The 18,831-nt window shown below is 40.9% G+C and overlaps 1 protein-coding gene across 2 annotated transcripts in view; it reads right to left on the reverse strand.

Moving 5' to 3' along the window:
- Positions 1-13,880, reverse strand: part of UBA2 (ubiquitin like modifier activating enzyme 2) — a 51,333-nt gene extending 37,453 nt beyond the window's left edge. The window contains exons 1-6 of one of the 2 annotated variants that reach the window (XM_070398741.1): positions 13,700-13,880; positions 10,670-10,753; positions 9,200-9,270; positions 7,954-8,018; positions 5,401-5,501; positions 3,270-3,391 (exon numbers count right to left, since the gene is read on the reverse strand). In XM_070398741.1, the coding sequence (XP_070254842.1) occupies positions 3,270-3,391; positions 5,401-5,501; positions 7,954-8,018; positions 9,200-9,270; positions 10,670-10,753; positions 13,700-13,837 (581 nt within the window). In that variant the 5' untranslated portion in view covers positions 13,838-13,880. Of the gene's footprint in view, positions 1-3,269; positions 3,392-5,400; positions 5,502-7,953; positions 8,019-9,199; positions 9,271-9,671; positions 9,823-10,669; positions 10,754-13,699 lie in introns of those variants that run through there. The other variant, XM_070398742.1, reaches the window with a different exon arrangement.
- Positions 13,881-18,831: the final 4,951 nt, after the last annotated feature.

An 18,831-nucleotide genomic window follows, 5' to 3' on the forward strand; every position in this document is an offset into this window, starting at 1 on the left:
ATTGTACAATTAGAAGGAAAGAGAAAAGCACACTGAGACTCAGAGAAGGTGCGGAAGTAAAGTGCAGAGGTACGGAGGCGCACGCAGAAAGGGCTGGCAACTGAGGACGCGGTCCGGAGGGAGTCTCAAGCTCGCGACTGCTCTGAACTCCAGTTCCGGGTGAGTCTCTAGGGACCCAGACTCATACGGGGAGAAACTGGACAGTCTGGCATCGGTTGGAACTCAAAGGCGGCTTTCTCTCAGAGGTGCTTGCAGTGATTACCACGGGACACTGACCTGGGGCCTCTTAGGGCAGGGCTGAGGATCAGCCATAGCTGTTTGCTCCGAGACCTCCTGGTTCATAGGTTGATGCTCAACTACTGAGGCAGCTGATCAATGTGTCTCTCTCTCATCGATGTTTCTAACTCTCTATCCCTCTCCCTTCCTCTCTGTAAAAAATCACTAAAATATATTTTAAAAAAGAAAAGGGACATTAGATAAAAACGAAGAAAATTTAAATAAACTATGGATTCTAGTTAATAATGTATCATATTGGTTCATTAATTGTTACACATCTATCATACTAATGTGAGATGTTAATAGTAGAGGAAATTGGGTATGAGAACTCTACTACAATCTTCTCAATTTTTCTGTAAATCTAAAACTATTCTAAAAAGTAAAGTCTAGTGCCTGGCTGGTGTGGCTGAGTTGGTTAGGGTGTCATCCCGTAAACCGAAAGCTCTAAGATTCAATTATCCCAGTCAGGGCACATGCCTGGGTTGCAGGTTCCATCCCTGGTCGTGTTTCTCTCTCCTTCCCTCCCCATTCCTCCATCTCTAAAATCAATTAACATATCCTTGGGTGAGAATTAAAATAAATAAATAAAATTAAAAGCTAAAATCTACTAAAAGAAGTGTTTGCCAAATAAACAAAACAGTATTTTTTGTGAAATTTCACCATTATGTGTACTTCTCTGAGTGCATTTATATTATACCTTAATCAAAAAATAAATAACACCAGTGTCTGCTATAGGTTTCTAGAAGATATCTTTTATTAAGTTGATAAAGTCTCTTTTTATTGTACTAAGAATTTTTGTAATTAAAAGGCGTATGCTAAATTTTATCAGATAACTTTCTACATCGTTTCTCTTTAATTTTTTAATCCTCACCTGAGGATATGTTTATATTGATTTTTTCTTTTTTTTTTTTTGAGAAAGGAAGGGAGAGAGAGAAACATCAACTGGTTGCCTCCCATATGTGCCCTGATGGGGGACCAAACCTGCAACCTAGATATGTGCCCTAAATGGAAATCAAACCTGCACCTTCTGATGTATGGGATGAGGCTCCAACTAAACTGAGCCACCCAGCAGGGTTGATTTCTCTTTAATTTTTTAATGAAGTGAATGACACAAAGATTTTTCTAGTGTTAAACCACATCTGCATTACTGGAATAAATGCAACTTGCAAGTCTAAATTTGTATGCTAATTTTTTGTATAGAATTTTTGCATCTACATTTATGAATGAGAATGTCTTGTAATTTTCCTTTTATCCCATAATGGCCTTAATTAATTTTGATATCTAAAGCATAATATCTCCATAACCTGAACTAAGTATTTAATCTTTTAAAAAATTCTCTAAAAAAAAAAAAAAAAATCTCTCTCTAAAAAGAAAATAATCTCTAGCCCAGCCAGCATGGCTCAGTGGTTGAGCATCAGCCTATGAACCAGTAGGTCACAGTTCAACTCTTAGCCAGGGCACATGCTCAGGATGCGGGCTTGATCCCCAGTGTGTACAGGAGACAGCCAATCAATGATTCTCTCTTATCATTGATGTTTCTATCTCTTTCCCTCTCCCTTCCTCTCTGAAGTCAATAATATATATATTATTGACTGGTTGCCTCCCATATGTGCCCTGATGGGGGCACATATATATATGAAAAATTTCTCTGGAAGAGTTTATGTAAGATTAGAATGGCCCTTGCCAGCATCGCTCAGTGGTTAAGAGCATAGGCCTGCATACCGGAGGGTCTTAGGTTTGATGCCTGGGTTGCAGGTCCAATCCTCGCCCACCCCCCACCACACACACACCCATTGTGGCAAATGTTGGAAGCAACCGATTGATGTGTCTGTCACATCGATGTTTCTCTCTCTCCTCCCTCCCCTCTTCTCTCTCTAAAAAAGGAAAAAATTCAATGGAAAAAATATCTTCATTGGGCGAGAATTAATGACAAAAAATATTAGAATGAAATAGTCCTTGCACATTTAGTGAGAAAGACCTGTAAATTCAGAGATTTGGTGCATTTTCAGAATTTAAATGATTAAATTATCTTAAGACATAGGACTATTTGGGCCTTCTACTTTTTGAATCAGTTTTGTAATGTGTTTTCTTTTTAAATAAATTTATCCAGATTATTACAGTTTTATATGTACTGACATTGTCTGCTATCATTTCCATTCTGTGCTGAGATTACATTCCCCATTTAATTATCTCTCCTTTTTAAGATCAAACTTGCCAATTTTCTTCTTTTTGCTCATATCTCAGTTATAGCCTTCATTCTAATTTATTCTGTGGTTCTATTCTAACATAAGTTGGATCCTTACCTCATTAATGTTCACCTTTCTCCATGTAAGTTAAGGCTATAACTTTTCTTTCAACTACCACATTCAAAGCATCCTACAGGTTTCAGATGTAGTATTTTCACTATCATTACAAACTATTTTTAACTTCCATTTCTTTTTTATCAATGAGGTTTTTATGTTTGTATATCCCCAAAATAGATTTGTATTTATTTAGTTACATGTTTATCTCCAATATCACACCAAGTTCACTGCATAAAACAGGCATGCAATAAATATTGGCTGAATTTAATCCAAGAATATCACAAGGAAGCTATTAAAGTGTCCCTTCACCACATTTAAAATAACATTCAGGCCTAGCTGGGTTTGCTCAGTGGATAGAGCATAAGTCCGCAGATGGAAGGGTTCAATTCCGGCCAATGGCATGTACCTCAGTTGCAGGCCCTGGTCAGGGCACATGCAGGAGACAACCAATGGATGTGTTTCTCTCACATCGCTGTTTCTCTCTCTGTGTCTCTCCTCCTCCCTTCCACTCTCTCTAAAAAAAAAATCAATGGAAAAATATCCTCAGGTGAGGATTAACTCTCCCCCCCGCCCCCCCGCAAAAAAAAACTTCACCATGAATACAATCTCTCCAACACTTTAAATAAAAAATGACCCCATTTCCTAGCATTAGTACTAAAAATATACCCAGAAATATACATATATTCTTACTTGAACAAATACTTTGCCCAAACAATGCAATGAATAGGTTCTGAAGGTGTGTTACGAATTGTGCAGCCAGGAAAAGTTCTCTGAGTTGGTTTGGGATGACATTCATAACATTCAGTCACACCCTGCAAAGTCAGAATGTGAGAAAAACAGTTACCCCACGAGGGTGGTTTCTCAATAAGATAATATTATCATAACCATTTCATTCATTCATCTCCATTTCAACTTAATTGTATACTGTCAAGAAAATTTTAAAATATCAGTGACTACTTACACTTTACAGAGAAGGAATTATAATATAAAAGCTAATTGAATCATGCACACTCACAGCTAAAACTAAGCCATCTCCAATATCACAGGATTCCTCTGACTCCTGGACCAGTGACCCCTTACAACAGCAAAATAAAAATTACCAAACCTGCCGAAGCCGGTTTGGCTCAGTGGATAGAGCGTCGGCCTGCGGACTGAAAGGTCCCGGGTTCGATTCCGGTCGGGGGCATGTACCTGGGTTGCGGGCACATCTCCAGTGGGAGATGTGCAGGAGGCAGCTGATCAATGTTTCTCTCTCATCGATGTTTCTAACTCTCTATCTCTCTCCCTTCCTCTCTGTAAAAAATCAATAAAAATATATTAAAAAAAAAAAATTACCAAACCTAAATATCAAATATGGGAATTTTATCTTGATTACACCAAAGAGAAAGGAAGATTACTACTAGAAAGACAAACAGCTTTCCAACAACTTCTCTCTCAAAGTTGTGAAACTCAATTACTTAAATATTATTCATAGCCTTTCCTTAAAAATTAAATGAACTAAAAGTAATTATATATTTCAAGACCTATCCAGATACATGGAAAAATACTAGATATTATCAAACAAAATAGAAATATTCTTCATTTTGTTAACAGGGTTACCTTTTAAGTTACACTGTAAGAAATCCCTAGAAGTCTACAGCACCCGAGATAATTTTTCAAAACCACCAAATGAATATTTTTCCTCTCAGCCATTCTCAACCTCAGTTTTAATACATACTAGTATCTCAGAATCATGGTAATGAAAGTACCTTTCAAATAATGTTTAAAGAACCAAAATCTACAAATAGTGTTTTAATATTAATTACAGCAGCTCTAGAGTTTTCCCCATAATACCATTTCTGGAGCCCTTCCAATATGCTTTATTGGAGGCAGTCATATGGAGGCAGTTATTTCCCATTTCACAGCTGAGAAAAAAAGAACTGTCTTGACTTATCATCAGATTTGAAGGCCTCCAGTGATTTCATTAAATCCAATACACTTTGATACTATAAGTCTGCAGAATGATCTTCTATAATAATAAAAGCATAATATGCTAATTAGACCGGACATCCTTCTGGACAAAGCCGATGCTTGGCAGCCAGGGGAAGGAAGGACTACTCTTGCACGAATTTCGTGCATCGGGCCTCTAGTACTAAATAAGCTTCCAGGAGTAATTGTGGTAATTAAAACAAAGAACCAGAATTTTCAAGATAGGTAAACTGCCAAATAATACATAAAAACAGCAAATTTCAAGTAGAGTGTAATTTCTTTTAGTTTCAAAATCTGTAAAATCATTCTTCAAATGTATTTATGTTTAGGTTCTTGAAAGAATTAAAAGAAAAAAGATGTGAACAGCAAATGAATCACAATGCTGAGATTTTATAAAATTGGGTTATGAGTAAGAGTACACTGATATTTGCTGTTATTCTCTAGTTTTATCAAAACATTTGAAACATTTCAAATACACCAAAAATATTTTTCGGCATACTCTTCAGATCTATATATGCAGACTTTTTTTTACACAAAAAGTCACTTTTTAGAAGCCTGATTTACCATATATCAACTATAACATGATATGCTTCAGGTCTACAAAGAATTTTAAGAGTCAAGTTCATTAGGCTTACCAGTCTACAGATTTTAATATACAAGTGATATGACCCAAAGTAGTAAAGATAAAAAGATCTATCCTCTTTTGGGGTGCCTTTATGGTATCCTAAATTTTATAGGGGCACAAAATTCCTTATGTCCTGGATCCTGACCAGCCCATATCATATAAATCCAAAGTCTACATCTTTGAGGTCCCAAATAAGGATCAGTAAAGTATATTTAAAAAGTTATTTACCTTTTTGATAGTAGTTACTTGCCCAAGATAACCAGCAGTTCCACTCTCAATAAGAGGGACGTCAGCTGCCAGGCACATCCTATTAACATGGTTGCGGGCAGCTGGAAGAAAAATACTAGTTAGCAGGACTTTATGGGGGAAAAGAAGAAATTAATCTTTAACTAGGTTGACATTTACCCAAACTATTTCTTATTGCTTTTATTTTACATGCAATTTCTTTCTTTTTTTTAAAAAAAGTGTATTTTTATTGATTTTAGAAAGGAAGAGAGAGGGAGTTAGAAACATCAATGATGAGAGAATCATTGATCAGCTGCCTCCTGCACAATCCGCACTTGGGCTCAAGCCCGCAACCCGGGCATGTGCCCTGACTAGGAATCGAACTGTGAACTCCTGGTTCATAGGTCAACACTCAACCACTGAGCCACACCACAAAAGTTGGGCCTTTTTAAAAAATATATATGAATGTATTTTTATTGATTTCAGAGAGGAAGGAAGAGGGAGAAAGAGACAGAAATATCAATGATGAGCCCTGGTAGGTTTTCTCAGTGGTTAGAATGTCGGCCCGTGGATGGTTCAATTCCTGGTCCAGGGCATGTACCTCGGTTGCAGGTTCCCCAGCCCCAATAGGGGCACATGCGGGAGGCAGCCAATTAATGTGTCTCTCTCACGTCCATGTTTCTCTCTCTCTTTCTCTCCACTTCTTCCCACTCCTTCCACTCTCTCTAAGAATCAATGGAAAAAATATCCTAGAATGAGGATTAAAAAAAAGAAACATCAATGATGAGAATCATTGTTCAGCTGCCTGTTGCACTCCCCCTACTGTGGATCGACCCCGCAACCATGTTAATAGATGTGCCCTGACTAGGAATCAATCCGAGACCTCCTGGTTCATAGGTTGATGCTCAACTACTGAGGCACATCAGCCGGGTTACGTGCAATTTTCTGACAGCTATGACCAGAATAATACAACTGTTACAGACATTTAAGATACATTCACTAGTAAAATTTCAAGGAATTTATATCATAAATTTTTAAGGAATTTATATCATAAATTTACTCCAGGAAAAGTACCCCTATATCTATTTTTTAAATTCCAAAGTGCCATCTTTTATTGCTGTGCCTACTCTTTTAACCTTGGCTAAAAATTGTTTCAATGTGTTCCTATTCCTTAACTTGCTATTATTCTTTTTTTTTTTTAAATATATTTTATTTATTTTTACAGAGAGGAAGGAGAGAGATAGAGAGTTAGAAACATCGATCAGCTGCCTCCTGCACATCTCCTACTGGGGATGTGCCCGCAACCAAGGTACATGCCCTTGACCGGAATCGAACCTGGGACCTTTCAGTCCGCAGGCCGACGCTCTATCCACTGAGCCAAACCGGTTTTGGCTACTTGCTATTATTCTAATACAATTATCAAGTAATACATATAAGTTTAGAACATGAGATCTCAAGTTGGAACTATTAAAGCAGTATAAAACTAGGTGAAAGATGAGTCCAGTTAAAAGAGTCATTCTGGCCCTAACCAGTTTGGCTCAGTGGATAGAGCGTCAGCCTGCGGACTGAGGGGTCCCAGGTTCAAGTCTGGTCAGGGGCACATGCCCGGGTTGTGGGCTCGATCCCCAGTGGGGGGTGTGCAGGAGGCAGCTGGTCGATGTTTCTCTCTCATCGATGTTTCTAACTCTCTATCTCTCTCCCTTCCTCCCTGTAAAAAATCAATAAAATATATTAAAAAAAAAAAAATGAGTCATTCTGACTCTCATGCTACTCTGTATGGTTTTTTTCTTTTGGTATTTCTGGCCCAAATAGTTAAAAACTCACTTGACAGATGTACTTTTACATGTGGAAGTAATTACAGGCAAGGAATATTAAGTATTTTCATCCCAAATTATAGACACAGATTTTCTAACAATGACTAGCTATAGTACAATACTGGATTATACAAGACATCACCGCATATTGTGAAAAGTTGAACTGGGATATAATGTGTACATCTCATAGAATCCAATATGATATCTTACAGCACCAGATACACTTAAAAAAGAGCCATAGCTTCTGTATTAACTTTGGGATCCTATTGCCTCATTCTCAAAGCAGTGGTTTTCAGTCCTGACTGTACTTTAGAATCATCCGGGGAACTAAGAAATATGGCCCCATAAGTCTGACTGAACTGGTATTGGGTGAGATCTGGTAAGACACTGGTAATTCTTAGATTTCCACATAGATGAGGGGTGTGACACTGTTTAAGTGCTGGGATAATCTGAATCAAACACCCATGCATGCACCCTATGTAGTTACCCTTTTTAGTATTTTAAGTTCCTTTATATTCATCCACATCTTTTGGTAGAACAGCAGAATATATGACAGCTAAATTCCTGCCTGGAACCAGTTTTAATTAAAATTACAATCATTTGTCAAGACTTAAGCCTGATCATACTTCCCCTTTAAGTTCTAACTCATAAGAAAATATTTTGATTAATTCTAAATGTGTAAACACCCTTGTTATGGGGGAAGAAAAATACTTAGAAATTAAAAGTATTAAAATAATCTCACCTCTGTTATCTAAAGCATTCATAACCAATATAAATTGTCGAAAAAATTCCACATTATAGTCGGGGCTACAAAGCAAAACAAAAAAAGGTCAACAAAACAACTGGCCTTACATATAGGATCTTCACACAAGGTCCTAAAAAGCACTATTACTATATTAAATAGTGCAAAAGTAACTGATATAATTAGGGCTCTCTACCATTTACATAGGTTTGACTTTTTCTAAACACCATAAGTGGATTTTAAAGAAATTACTGCCCCCTAATCCCTATGACTACACATCCTTTTTGGCCAGCTACCTAGGGCACAAGAGCAGGATCTCCAACTAGCAGAAAGATGGCATGACCTCACTAGTCCCACCAGGCCTTCTCTGGGCAGCAAGTGCCTGGGAACATACAAAGAACACATTCCCAGGATCTGCCTGGCCTCTGGCTTCACCTCACATGGTTAGGATCAGGCAGGGTTCAGGCCCCTAGAGTCCCTGCTTTTAGCAGCATTGGGAAAATAACACAGGGTAAGGGGGTTACAGGGCTATAGGCAGGCTTGTAGAGCAAACATCCAGAGAATAAAAGGCTAGAGATACAAATTCCCTGAAAAAGTACAAAACTTCCTCTAATTCCAGACCTCAAATAAGAACTTCTATTTTTAATACTGAATTACATAACTATAGGTAAAGAATTGAGGCCCTATGGCCTGACACCTCCAAAATGTTATATTTACTCTATCTTTACTAAGATTAGAACATATTTATATACTGTTAAAACTACTGCTCCATCACAAATTCCTAGGGTTATGTTACAGAAATCACAATCCTAAAAAATGAATTATCTCGGGAAGGAACCTTTTAAACTGAAAAAGACGACAACTGAAATCAATCAGAATGAGAGCAATATATTTAGAAAAATCTGAATCATCACATAAAAGGATTTATCATCATTTAGAATATATTTTTCTTTAAAACAAGACGATAAGATCCTTATATTAAGTTTCCAAGTAAATTATTTATTGAAAGCATTAAAATATATTACCTCTTATCTAAATCATTCAAATCATATATATAAACTTATTACAAGAATGCCATTCAACTTATGTGGGCACAAACTATCACATTCTAATTATTCTAGAAAAATCATTTTTAAAAAAAGCAGACTGACTTCAAGCTCACATATTTGGCTAGTAAAAATACCTTATACTTTAATAAAACTTTAAAAATTCACAACAATTTTACAACATAATAATTAGAGCATACTTCATGATGCTGTCATGGTAGGCTATGATATTAGCTTTCGGGTAAAACTGCAGTACACTTTCTTTGGCAACCTGGAAAAACAAATAACACTAAATTACTAACTTACTAAATTAATACAACATTATCTGTATTTGAAATATTTTTATGGCAGACAATACTGTTATTTCACCTACTTACATAATCTTATATTAAAAACTAAAGAAATATTAAAATGTTACAAAATTTCATTAAAATTAAGCTACATACACATATTTATAAACAGTAGGCCTGCCCCACTCCTATATATAATTCTACAATGACAAGCTTCAGAAAAAATATAAAATATAGTAAAGAAGTGTCATTCATTCCTTCAACAAATATTTACTGAGCATCTTCTATGTACCAGGATCTGTATAAGGCACTGGTGAGCAAAAATGACATTAATCATATAACCATCTAGATAAATATAACTACAAAGTATGATAAATGATACTCAGAAAAAGTAGAGGTTGTTATGAAGAACTGGTCTGGTCCAAGAGGTTTGGGCGAGTACCCCCAGAGAAGAAAGCCAAATAGAGAAAAGCGTGGGAGCCTGCCAAAGGGCTGGGAAAAGATGCTTTACGACCCTGAATCAAAATGGAACACTCAAGGAACTAAAGGTCAGGGTGGCTAGAACCTCAAGGGAGGCTGTCTCCTATAAAAAGATACAACAGCATAAGCCAATACAGGAGCAGCCAACCTCTAGGGCAGCAGTTCTCAACCTGTGGGTCGAGACCCACAGGGGTCGTAAGACCATCGGAAAACATATATAATTACATATTGTTTTTGTGATTAATCACTATGCTTTAATTATGTTCAATGTGTAACAATGAAATTGGGGGTCACCACAACATGAGGAACTGTATTAAAGGGTCGCAGCATTAGGAAGGTTGAGAACCATTGCTGTAGGGAATGTAGGAACAGGAGGTTTATCCTAAGCAAACAATCAGAAATTTAAATCAGAAAGGGACACCATTTAAGGATTTGGTAGAGCGCTTCCATTTCCTCTGTAGACACCTCCACTCCCCCTAGAGAGGGCATCTTTAGTTCTTTATTCCACATATTCATTCATTCATTCTCTCTCACACTCTCTCTCTCTCTCTCTCTCTCTCTCTCTCTCACACACACACACACACACACACACACACACACACGGTTGCGGGCAGCTGGAAGAAAAATACTAGTTAGCAGGACTTTATGGGGGAAAAGAAGAAATTAATTAACCTTTAACTAGGTTGACACTTACCCAAACTATTTCTTATTGCTTTTATTTTACATGCAATTTCTTTCCTTTTTCCTTCTTTTTATTCTTAACAATCCCTCAGCTACAAAGAGATATTGCTTCCCCATACTCTTCTTAGTAGAGTACAAATTAATCTGATATCATAAATAGAAAATCCATTAAAGGATAGGATATATAAATGGATAAATAGAAATGGTATGAGAAATTACCTGGGCCTTTGATCTTCCAACATGTTTCTTTTGAAACAAAAACTGCCTGTTGAGGTTGCTGACATCAATAGTATCCAGATCAATCTACAAATAAATAAAACCCAGATAAATCACAAATTTTCTGGTATGTTTGAGCAATATCACTATTCTCAGCATCCATAACCCAGAACTTTTGATATTTGCTACATTCAGTGGAGAAAATGCTTTTTTTACCAATACCAAAATTCTTAAAACCGATAACTTAATGCATAACTTAAGAGATAACTTTCTCAAAAATTTTTTAGAAAGTATTTTTTTTTCTTTTGTTCAATCATCCTAGCAAATGTTAGTAGCTCAGATGGTTAGAGCATCGTGGCAGTAGGCCAGGTTTCAGATTCCATCCCAGGTCAGGGCACATACAAGAATCAACCAGTGAGCTCTGGCCAGTGTTTCCAATGGTTAGAGCGCTCAAGCATCCAAGAGTTTTGGATTCATTACCGGTCAAGGGCACGTACCTGGTTTGCAGGATTCCTGGCAACCAGGGCATGTGCAGGAGGCAACCAATCATGTGTCTCTCTCACATTGACATTTCTGTTTCTTTCTCCCTCCCCTTCCATTCTCTCTCTCTCTAAAAAAAAAAAAAAAAAAATCAATGGAAAAGATATCCTCCAGTGAGGATTAACAACAACAAAAAATAATCAACAGTGAATGTTTAAATAAGTAAAACCAATGGGTGTTTTTCTCTATCTCCCTCTCCCTTCCTCTCTCTAAAAATCAGTAAGTAAATTTAAAAATAAAAAGTTCCATATTGAAAATGCATTATAGTTCTGGGCAGTGTTGCTCAGTGGTTAAGAGTGTTATTGGCCCCTGCACAAGGGATCTCAGGTTCAATTCCCTGTCAAGGGAAACATCACATGGATGTTTTTCTCTCCTCCTCCTCCATCCCTTCCACACTCTCTAAAAATCAATTGAAAAAAACTCCTCCTCGTGTGAGGATTAACAAAAAACAATACATAATTAATCTCTATTAATCTAATTAGTCTTTCAAAACCACATATTAGATTTAATTGCCTTTTTTCTTTTTTACAGAGAGGAAGGGAGGTAAAGAATAGAGCCAGAAACATCCATCAGCTGCCTCCTGCACACCCCGAACTGGGGATGTGCCTGAAACCAAGGTACGTGCCCTTGACCGGAATCGAACCTGGGACCCTTCAGTCCACAGGCCAAACTGGTCAGGGCTGCCTTTTTTTTCTTAAGTGATACCTGACAAATTGTTTTTGCTATTTCTTTAATTCAAAAGTCTTCACACATGCAAATACCATTTTTAAAAGTATATTTTTATTGATTTCAGAGAGGAAGGGAGGACAGAGAGATAGAAACATCAATGATAAGAATCATTGATGGGATCGGGTACACAACCCGGGCATGTGCCCTGACCGGAATAGAGCCGTGACCTCCCAGTTCATAGGTCGATGCACAACCACTGAGCCACCTCGGCCAGCCCCCACAATATCATTTATAATTATTTCCTGAGAGCTGTAAGAAAAATCTCTACACAAGGTTTTTTTCTAATTATATTTTTATTGATTTGAGAGAGGAAGGGAGAGGGAGAGAGATTTAGAAACACCAATGAGAATCACTGATCTAATCGGCTGCCTCATGCACACCCCGCACTGGGGATCAAGCCCACAACCCGGGCATGCACCCTTGGCTGGAATCAAACCCGGGACCCTTCAGTCCACAGCCCTTCGCTCTACCCACTGAGCCAAACCAGCTGGGGCTCGACACAAGATTTTAAATGTGCTGTTTTGAGCCTTATCTAACTGCTGCTCAGAAGTAAATATTAAGGGGGAAAAAGTAAATATTAAGGATGAAAATGACTAAAGCCATTTTCATTCCATTTCAATAAATTTATATGGAGAGAAATCAAATGTTCTAATTGTGAAACATCTTAACGGATTTGGTTAACTTTGAATAAAAAATTTTCCCACAAAAACTGGCTGGCAGTTCAAACCCAGGCTACAAAGGACCAGCATATATTTCTCAGGTGTCTATTACCAAACGGTTCTTTCAAATATGTGTCACTGTTGATCGGGTAAGGCACAACCATACTGGGATTTGTGGTACAGAAGAGAGTGGGAAGGAAAGCCCTATAAAAACCCAAGGGAACATGCTTGGATTGTGTCCCCCATCACTCATCAGCTCCGTCAGCCACCTCTACTTTTTCTTTTTTCATTCCAAGTTTTCATTACATCTTAAGACACCTTTAAACTCACATTCAATTCCAGGAAACAGCTCTAATCTCTAAAAAGTTCACTGTAACAGAAATACCTAGACTTAAAACTAGTCACTGTAAACCAACGCAAAAGTTAAGATCCTAACCAACATCTCTGAGGAAATAAGCAAGTGTATTGTCTATGGTACTGAGAGTCACGCAGACTGACCCACAACAGAAAAGCATGAGGCCCGAACGTCTTGCCACTTGCTTGGTGACCCAGGTAAACTGCCAAGCGTCACTGCAGCTCACTGTTTTCCCTGAAATCTGTTGACATGGGATGGAAACTGCGCTCGCAGCCTCCGGTGGTAGGAAGATTAAAGCGTTAACGCGGTAAGGCCCTCGGGTCCCCTCAGGCTCCGGGCAGGCGCTCAGTGTGCAACGAAGACCGCCACCCTCTGCTTTGGACCCCCGTTTCTGGCTTAAACAGTCACAACCTGCTCTAGAAACGCCTCCCAGTAAAGCTAGGAACTGCTCTAGAGCTAAACGACCAGAAAGAGGCCGCTTCTCCACCCGAGAAACGCCGCACACCGGCGCTGCCCGGGAAGCGGAGGCCGGCCCCGCGGGACGCCCGGAAGACCGGGCCCGCGGCCTCCTCAGCGTCCCGCGGCGGCCAGGGAGCGGCGAGGCCCGCTCCGTCCCCGCCGGGGAGCTCCCTCTCTCCAGCCGGGACCCCGGAGCCCCTTGGCCGGCCGTGGCACGCCCACGCCGGTCCCGACCCCCGGACCTCGGCACCGCGGCCCCCCATTCAGCCCGCGCGCACGCCTGGCCCTCACCAGGTCGATGTGGGAGAAGCCGGTGATCACGAGGTTCTTGAGGAGCTCACAGCCGATGCCGCCCGCGCCCACCACCAGCACCCGGCCCCTGGCCACGGCCTCGGCCAGCTCTCGGGGGAGCCCCTGCGACAGAGCCATGGCGGGACGACCACGAGCCGCGACGGAGGCGGAGGCGGGAGAACTGAGCCGAGGCCGGAAGCGGTGGGGGAAGGGCGGCCCGGCTTCCGTTCCTGCGCACTGCGGCCTGCCCGGCGCGGGGTGGGCTGTGGCGGGGAAGGCTTCTCGGAGCCGGGCTGTGTTCCTGCCTGGTGTCATTTGCCGATGTCCTCACACCCACGCTCCAGTTTAAGAAGCGTAGGGTCACTTTGTAGCCTGGGGTTTGAACTGCCAGCCAAGGCTTCCTTACAGGTTACAAACAGATGCCCCTATATGTAAAGAGCTCTTACAAATTAAGAAGAAAACAAATGTCACCCATCAAAAAAATATAGGCAAACGATTTGAACAGGCACTCATAAAGAAAATGGGTAATACGGTCAATAATGACATTGAAATTTAATCAAAGAAATGCAAAATTGTACTTAAATTATTTTCACCCACTGGCCTGGCGGGGTTGGTTAGTTGGTTAGAACATCCTCTGGATATACCAAGGTTGTGCGGGCGGGTTCCATCCCATCAGGGCACATACAAGAATCAAACGGTGCGTGCATACTAGTAATAACAAATCTCAATCTCTCTCTCTCTCTCTCTCTCTCTCTCTTTCTCTCTCTCTCCTTTCCTCTCTCTAAAATCAATTTAAAAATTGTAAACTATTAAAATATATAAAATAAGTAAATTATTTTTACCTATTAAACTGGCAAAAAGTTGGGAAGAGATTTGGGAGGATTGAGTGAAAAAGGTGAAGGGATTAAGAAGTACAAATTGGTAGTTACAAAAGTGTCATGAGAATGTAAAGTACAGCATAGGGATTATAGTCAATACTAGGGGCCTGGTGCACAAAATTCGTGCAGGGGGGGGGGCGCCCTCAGCCCAGCCTGCCCCCTCTCACATACTGGGAGCCCTCAGGGGATGTCCTGGTGATGGCTTAGGCCTGTTCCCTGCTCCCCTTGGGGATAGGGCCTAAGCAGAAGTCTGGCCTCCCTTTCTGGGAGGTGACCGGGCTGATCAGAGGAAGGCACCAGCCCCATCACCCCACTGCTGCCGCCACTGCCAGTCACCGTAGTCAGCAAGATTTTTTCATCAACACGGACTCCAGTCCCTTCACCATGAAAAAATGACAACTTTCTTTAGGCATTTTCAAGATGTGTCTTTCATATAATAATAATTTCTTTCTTTATTTTTTTTTTATCCTCACCTGAGGATATGTTTCCATTGATTTTTAGAGAATGTGGAAGAGAAAGGGAAAGACAGAGAGAAACATCAATGTGAGAGGAACACTTTGATTGGTTGTCTCCTGCATGAGCCCTGACCTGGGCCCCGGCCAGGAAGGAGCCTGCAACCTAGGTACATGCCCTTGGTCAGAATTGAACCCAGACGCTGCCATCGGCAGGCCAAGGCATTATCCACTGAGCCAAACCGCTAGGGCAGGATATGACATTTCTTAGCCCTCCAGCAGTGGACCTTTGTTTTTTTCACCAGGAGTGTGGTGAAAAACCCTAGATCACCTTTTTGGATTCTTATTACCCAAGTTACTAAGAATATTACCAGTGGCATACAGGGAGCTTAACCAATGAGCAGGCAGAAAAGGTGTTTCTGCCCTAACCGGTTTGGCTCAGTGGATAGAGCGTCGGCCTGCGGACTGAAGGGTCCCAGGTTCAATTCTGGTCAAGGGCATGTACCTTGGTTGCGGGCACATCCCCAGTCGGGGCGTGCAGGAGGCAGCTGAATTGAATTGATTTTTGCATAAAAATAGAAACCTTTGCCAATTTTCATTCTTTTTTTCTCTTTCTTTTATTATTATTATTTTATTTTGTTGCCATTTGTTTTTTCTATTTTTTGTTCTTATGATGAACGTGCATATAGCTAAATCTTTTTTTCCCCATTGATTTTTTATTTGTTTTGTTAATCCTCACCTGAGGGCATTTTTCCATTGATTTTTAGAGAGACTGGAAAGGAGGGGGAGAGACAGAGAGAGAAACATCAAAATGAGAGAGATACATTGGTTGGTTGCCTCCCGAATGCACCCCAACTGGAGCTGGAGCCTGCATCCAAGGTACATGCCCTTGACTGGAATCGAACCCAAGACCCTTTAGTCTGCAGGCCAACGCTCTGCCCCACCCTGGCAGCTAAACAGAACAGAGGCCCCCCAAAGATGCTGGACCTACTCCTATCTATAGATACTCAGTGAATGGGAGCCACTTCCTTGGCTTCTCTCCTGCCTCCCTCTTCCTCCCCTGGGCCTTGGGTTTTCTTTGTGAATGTGTCTCTGTGAGTATGTAAAGTGTAAATAAAATACTTGCCCACCAAATTCAAGGTTATAAATGCAGGAAATAACAACTGAAAAAGTCCTAATCCTACTCCTCAGGGCCCTTGCTGGCCTTTGTCTCTCTAGATCTAGGTTCTTACACAGCAATATGCAGTTTTACATTTACATGCGTTTACACTATACTTTCTGCCTTAACAATAGCTAACCCTACCTTTGTTTCCTGCCTAATAACCTCTCATTACTAGCTCCCTCCTTGTTTCCCAATTAATTTTTCTCTTTAGCTGAACAAGGTCTTTAGGATGATGGCTTGCACCATTTCTGAGAGTTACTCAGTTTTCCTGGGTCTCTCCCTTATATACAAGAGGTATAACATGTTATTAAAACTTGTTTTTCTTCTGTTAATCTTTTATTACATTGGGGGTGTCTCAGACAAGTATCTAGAAGGGAAAATTGTCTTCCCCAACAAAATCCAGCATGCCTGAAGCCTCACTGACCAGCACCTTCAGTTTGTACACAGCCAGCCACTTTCCCTCAGGTGCCTCAAGGTAGGGAGCAGCCCTAGGGTCAAGCCTCAGGCTGACCTGTGGCAGGGCCACAAACAAGTCCCAGCCTGGAGGGCAGAGCTCTCCTAGCATAACTAAGCCTGGCCTTGTAGCCCTCCCTAATTCCTTCCTAAGTAGCTAATGGGCTGTGGGAGGTGCAGCAAGTGTTGCCAAAACAAGAACATTAGTATACACGTTAATCTACCCTTGTTTTAATGAGAATGTAAAATAAAGCATCGGCTTGCGGGCTGGATCTTTCTGTGTCCTCATCCAGGCATGGGAGATCGGAGGAGCCCCAGCTGTATTCTTAGTCTGTCTTTAATCCTTCACTGCCCCATCCTCAGGCGGCACACCCCAGGGGGAAGGATCAGATGGGGTTCTAACCAGACATGCACTGTCCAGGAAAACCCCATCTCATGATACTCTGGGCATAATGTGTTATTTACCAGAGTTGCAAATCAAATTGTTCATATCCAGTTTCCTCATCTGTGCAAAGAGCAGGTCTGTACAAACAGGTGGAGTGTTTTCATAGTGCTGTCAAGGGGTAGCAGAATGGAAGGGGTCAATAACAAAAAGTGAATGGAAAGAGAACTTGGAAAGTGGATGGCTGGATGGAAAGACAATGTCCAGAATTCAGTAGGGGCCCCTTCCTATGATGCTGCACAGGCAGAAGGTAGTGTCAAGAGACATCAAAACCTTCAGAAAATTTTTATGAGTTTAGTTGAGCCAAACTGATGATAGGAAGCATTATCAACAGATTGAAAAAATGCTCTAGAGGTTGTAGTTTTATTTTATATCAGAATAAAAGGAGGAGACATAAGGAGGGTTACATGAAATCCACTGGTGGTAAATTAAGTCAAGATAAAAGCAAACTGAGAAATTTCTGGGGTTGGATAAAAAGGCAAAATAAAGAAACCTATTTCCTTTACATTGGTGGGTACAGAAGAGTAAATAACTAACATTTACAGCACAGTGATGGGATGCGGGGAACAAGATAATGAGGGTTCTGTGGTCTGGAGCTCTGGTACAGCAGTTGTGCCTTGAGGGGTCTGGAAAAGATAACTCCTATTTCAAAGGCGTGTTACCTTAGATGTGAAAAGACAATAGACAGACTTACTTAAGGTAAAAAAAAAGGACCTTTGTCAAGGAAGCTATAAGCCTAAAACATGACTACCCACCATGACTGACTGTTAGGAATTTTTATGTTCAGAACACCCTATATCAGTGATGGCGAACCTTTTGAGCTCGGCGTGTCAGCATTTTGAAAAACCCTAACTTAACTCTGGTGCCGTGTCACAGATAGAAATTTTTTGATATTTGCAACCATAGTAAAACAAAGACTTATATTTTTGATATTTATTTTATATATTTAAATGCCATTTAACAAAGAAAAATCAACCAAAAAAATGAGTTCGCGTGTCACCTCTGACACGCGTGTCATAGGTTCGCCATCACTGTTATGCCCAGATTTCAGGATCCCCAAAAAACCACATCAGGGAGCCAGCCATGTCCGATGCAAAAGCATAAGAGTCTTTATTCCAGCTAGCTCGGCTCCCCCACCTTGCCGACACAGCAGCAGGAAGCAGAGAGAGAGATAACTCTGTGTGGAGACGGGTTATATAGGGGGAGTTGGAGTAAGGGGAGGAGAAAGGACTGTGCTCTGCCTATTGGCCAGGAGCAAGTCGGTGTCTTGTTCCTGGGTGTGGCTAGCAGAGGCTTAGACTTCCGGGAAGAAGCTCCTTGCCAAACAGGTGGCCAAGGTAAGATGGAGCACTTACCCTGGGGCAAGGTGGAGGGCGTAGCCCTTACCCTGGGGCAAGGTGGAGGGCCTAGCCCTCGCCCTTTCAATCACTGCCATATATGGTTACTTTCAGTCCCCGAGTTTGTACAGCCCACAATGCAAGCCTCCTGAGCTTGTCGGGTTTGGTATGTGGCCCCTTTTTCGTCCACAGTAGAAATGGGTGAGGGCAGGGAGCCTGAGGTGGGGAACATGAGGCAGTATAAACAGCTAGTGTCACAGTGTGGGAGCCTGAAGCAGCTGATCTGTCAGCATCCAGGGACTGCAAGAGTCCAGAGAGGGGCAGAGGCAGCAGGGGTAATGAGAGGCTGATGGCTGCTCCTGGCTCTTCAGCTGCTCACCCGCCCAGAATGCCCACCAGCCTGCTGTG

Source organism: Myotis yumanensis, unplaced genomic scaffold, assembly GCF_028538775.1.
Source record: "Myotis yumanensis isolate MYYU_CA2020_CCGP unplaced genomic scaffold, mMyoYum1.0.hap1 SCAF_18, whole genome shotgun sequence".
Lineage (NCBI taxonomy): Eukaryota > Metazoa > Chordata > Mammalia > Chiroptera > Vespertilionidae > Myotis > Myotis yumanensis.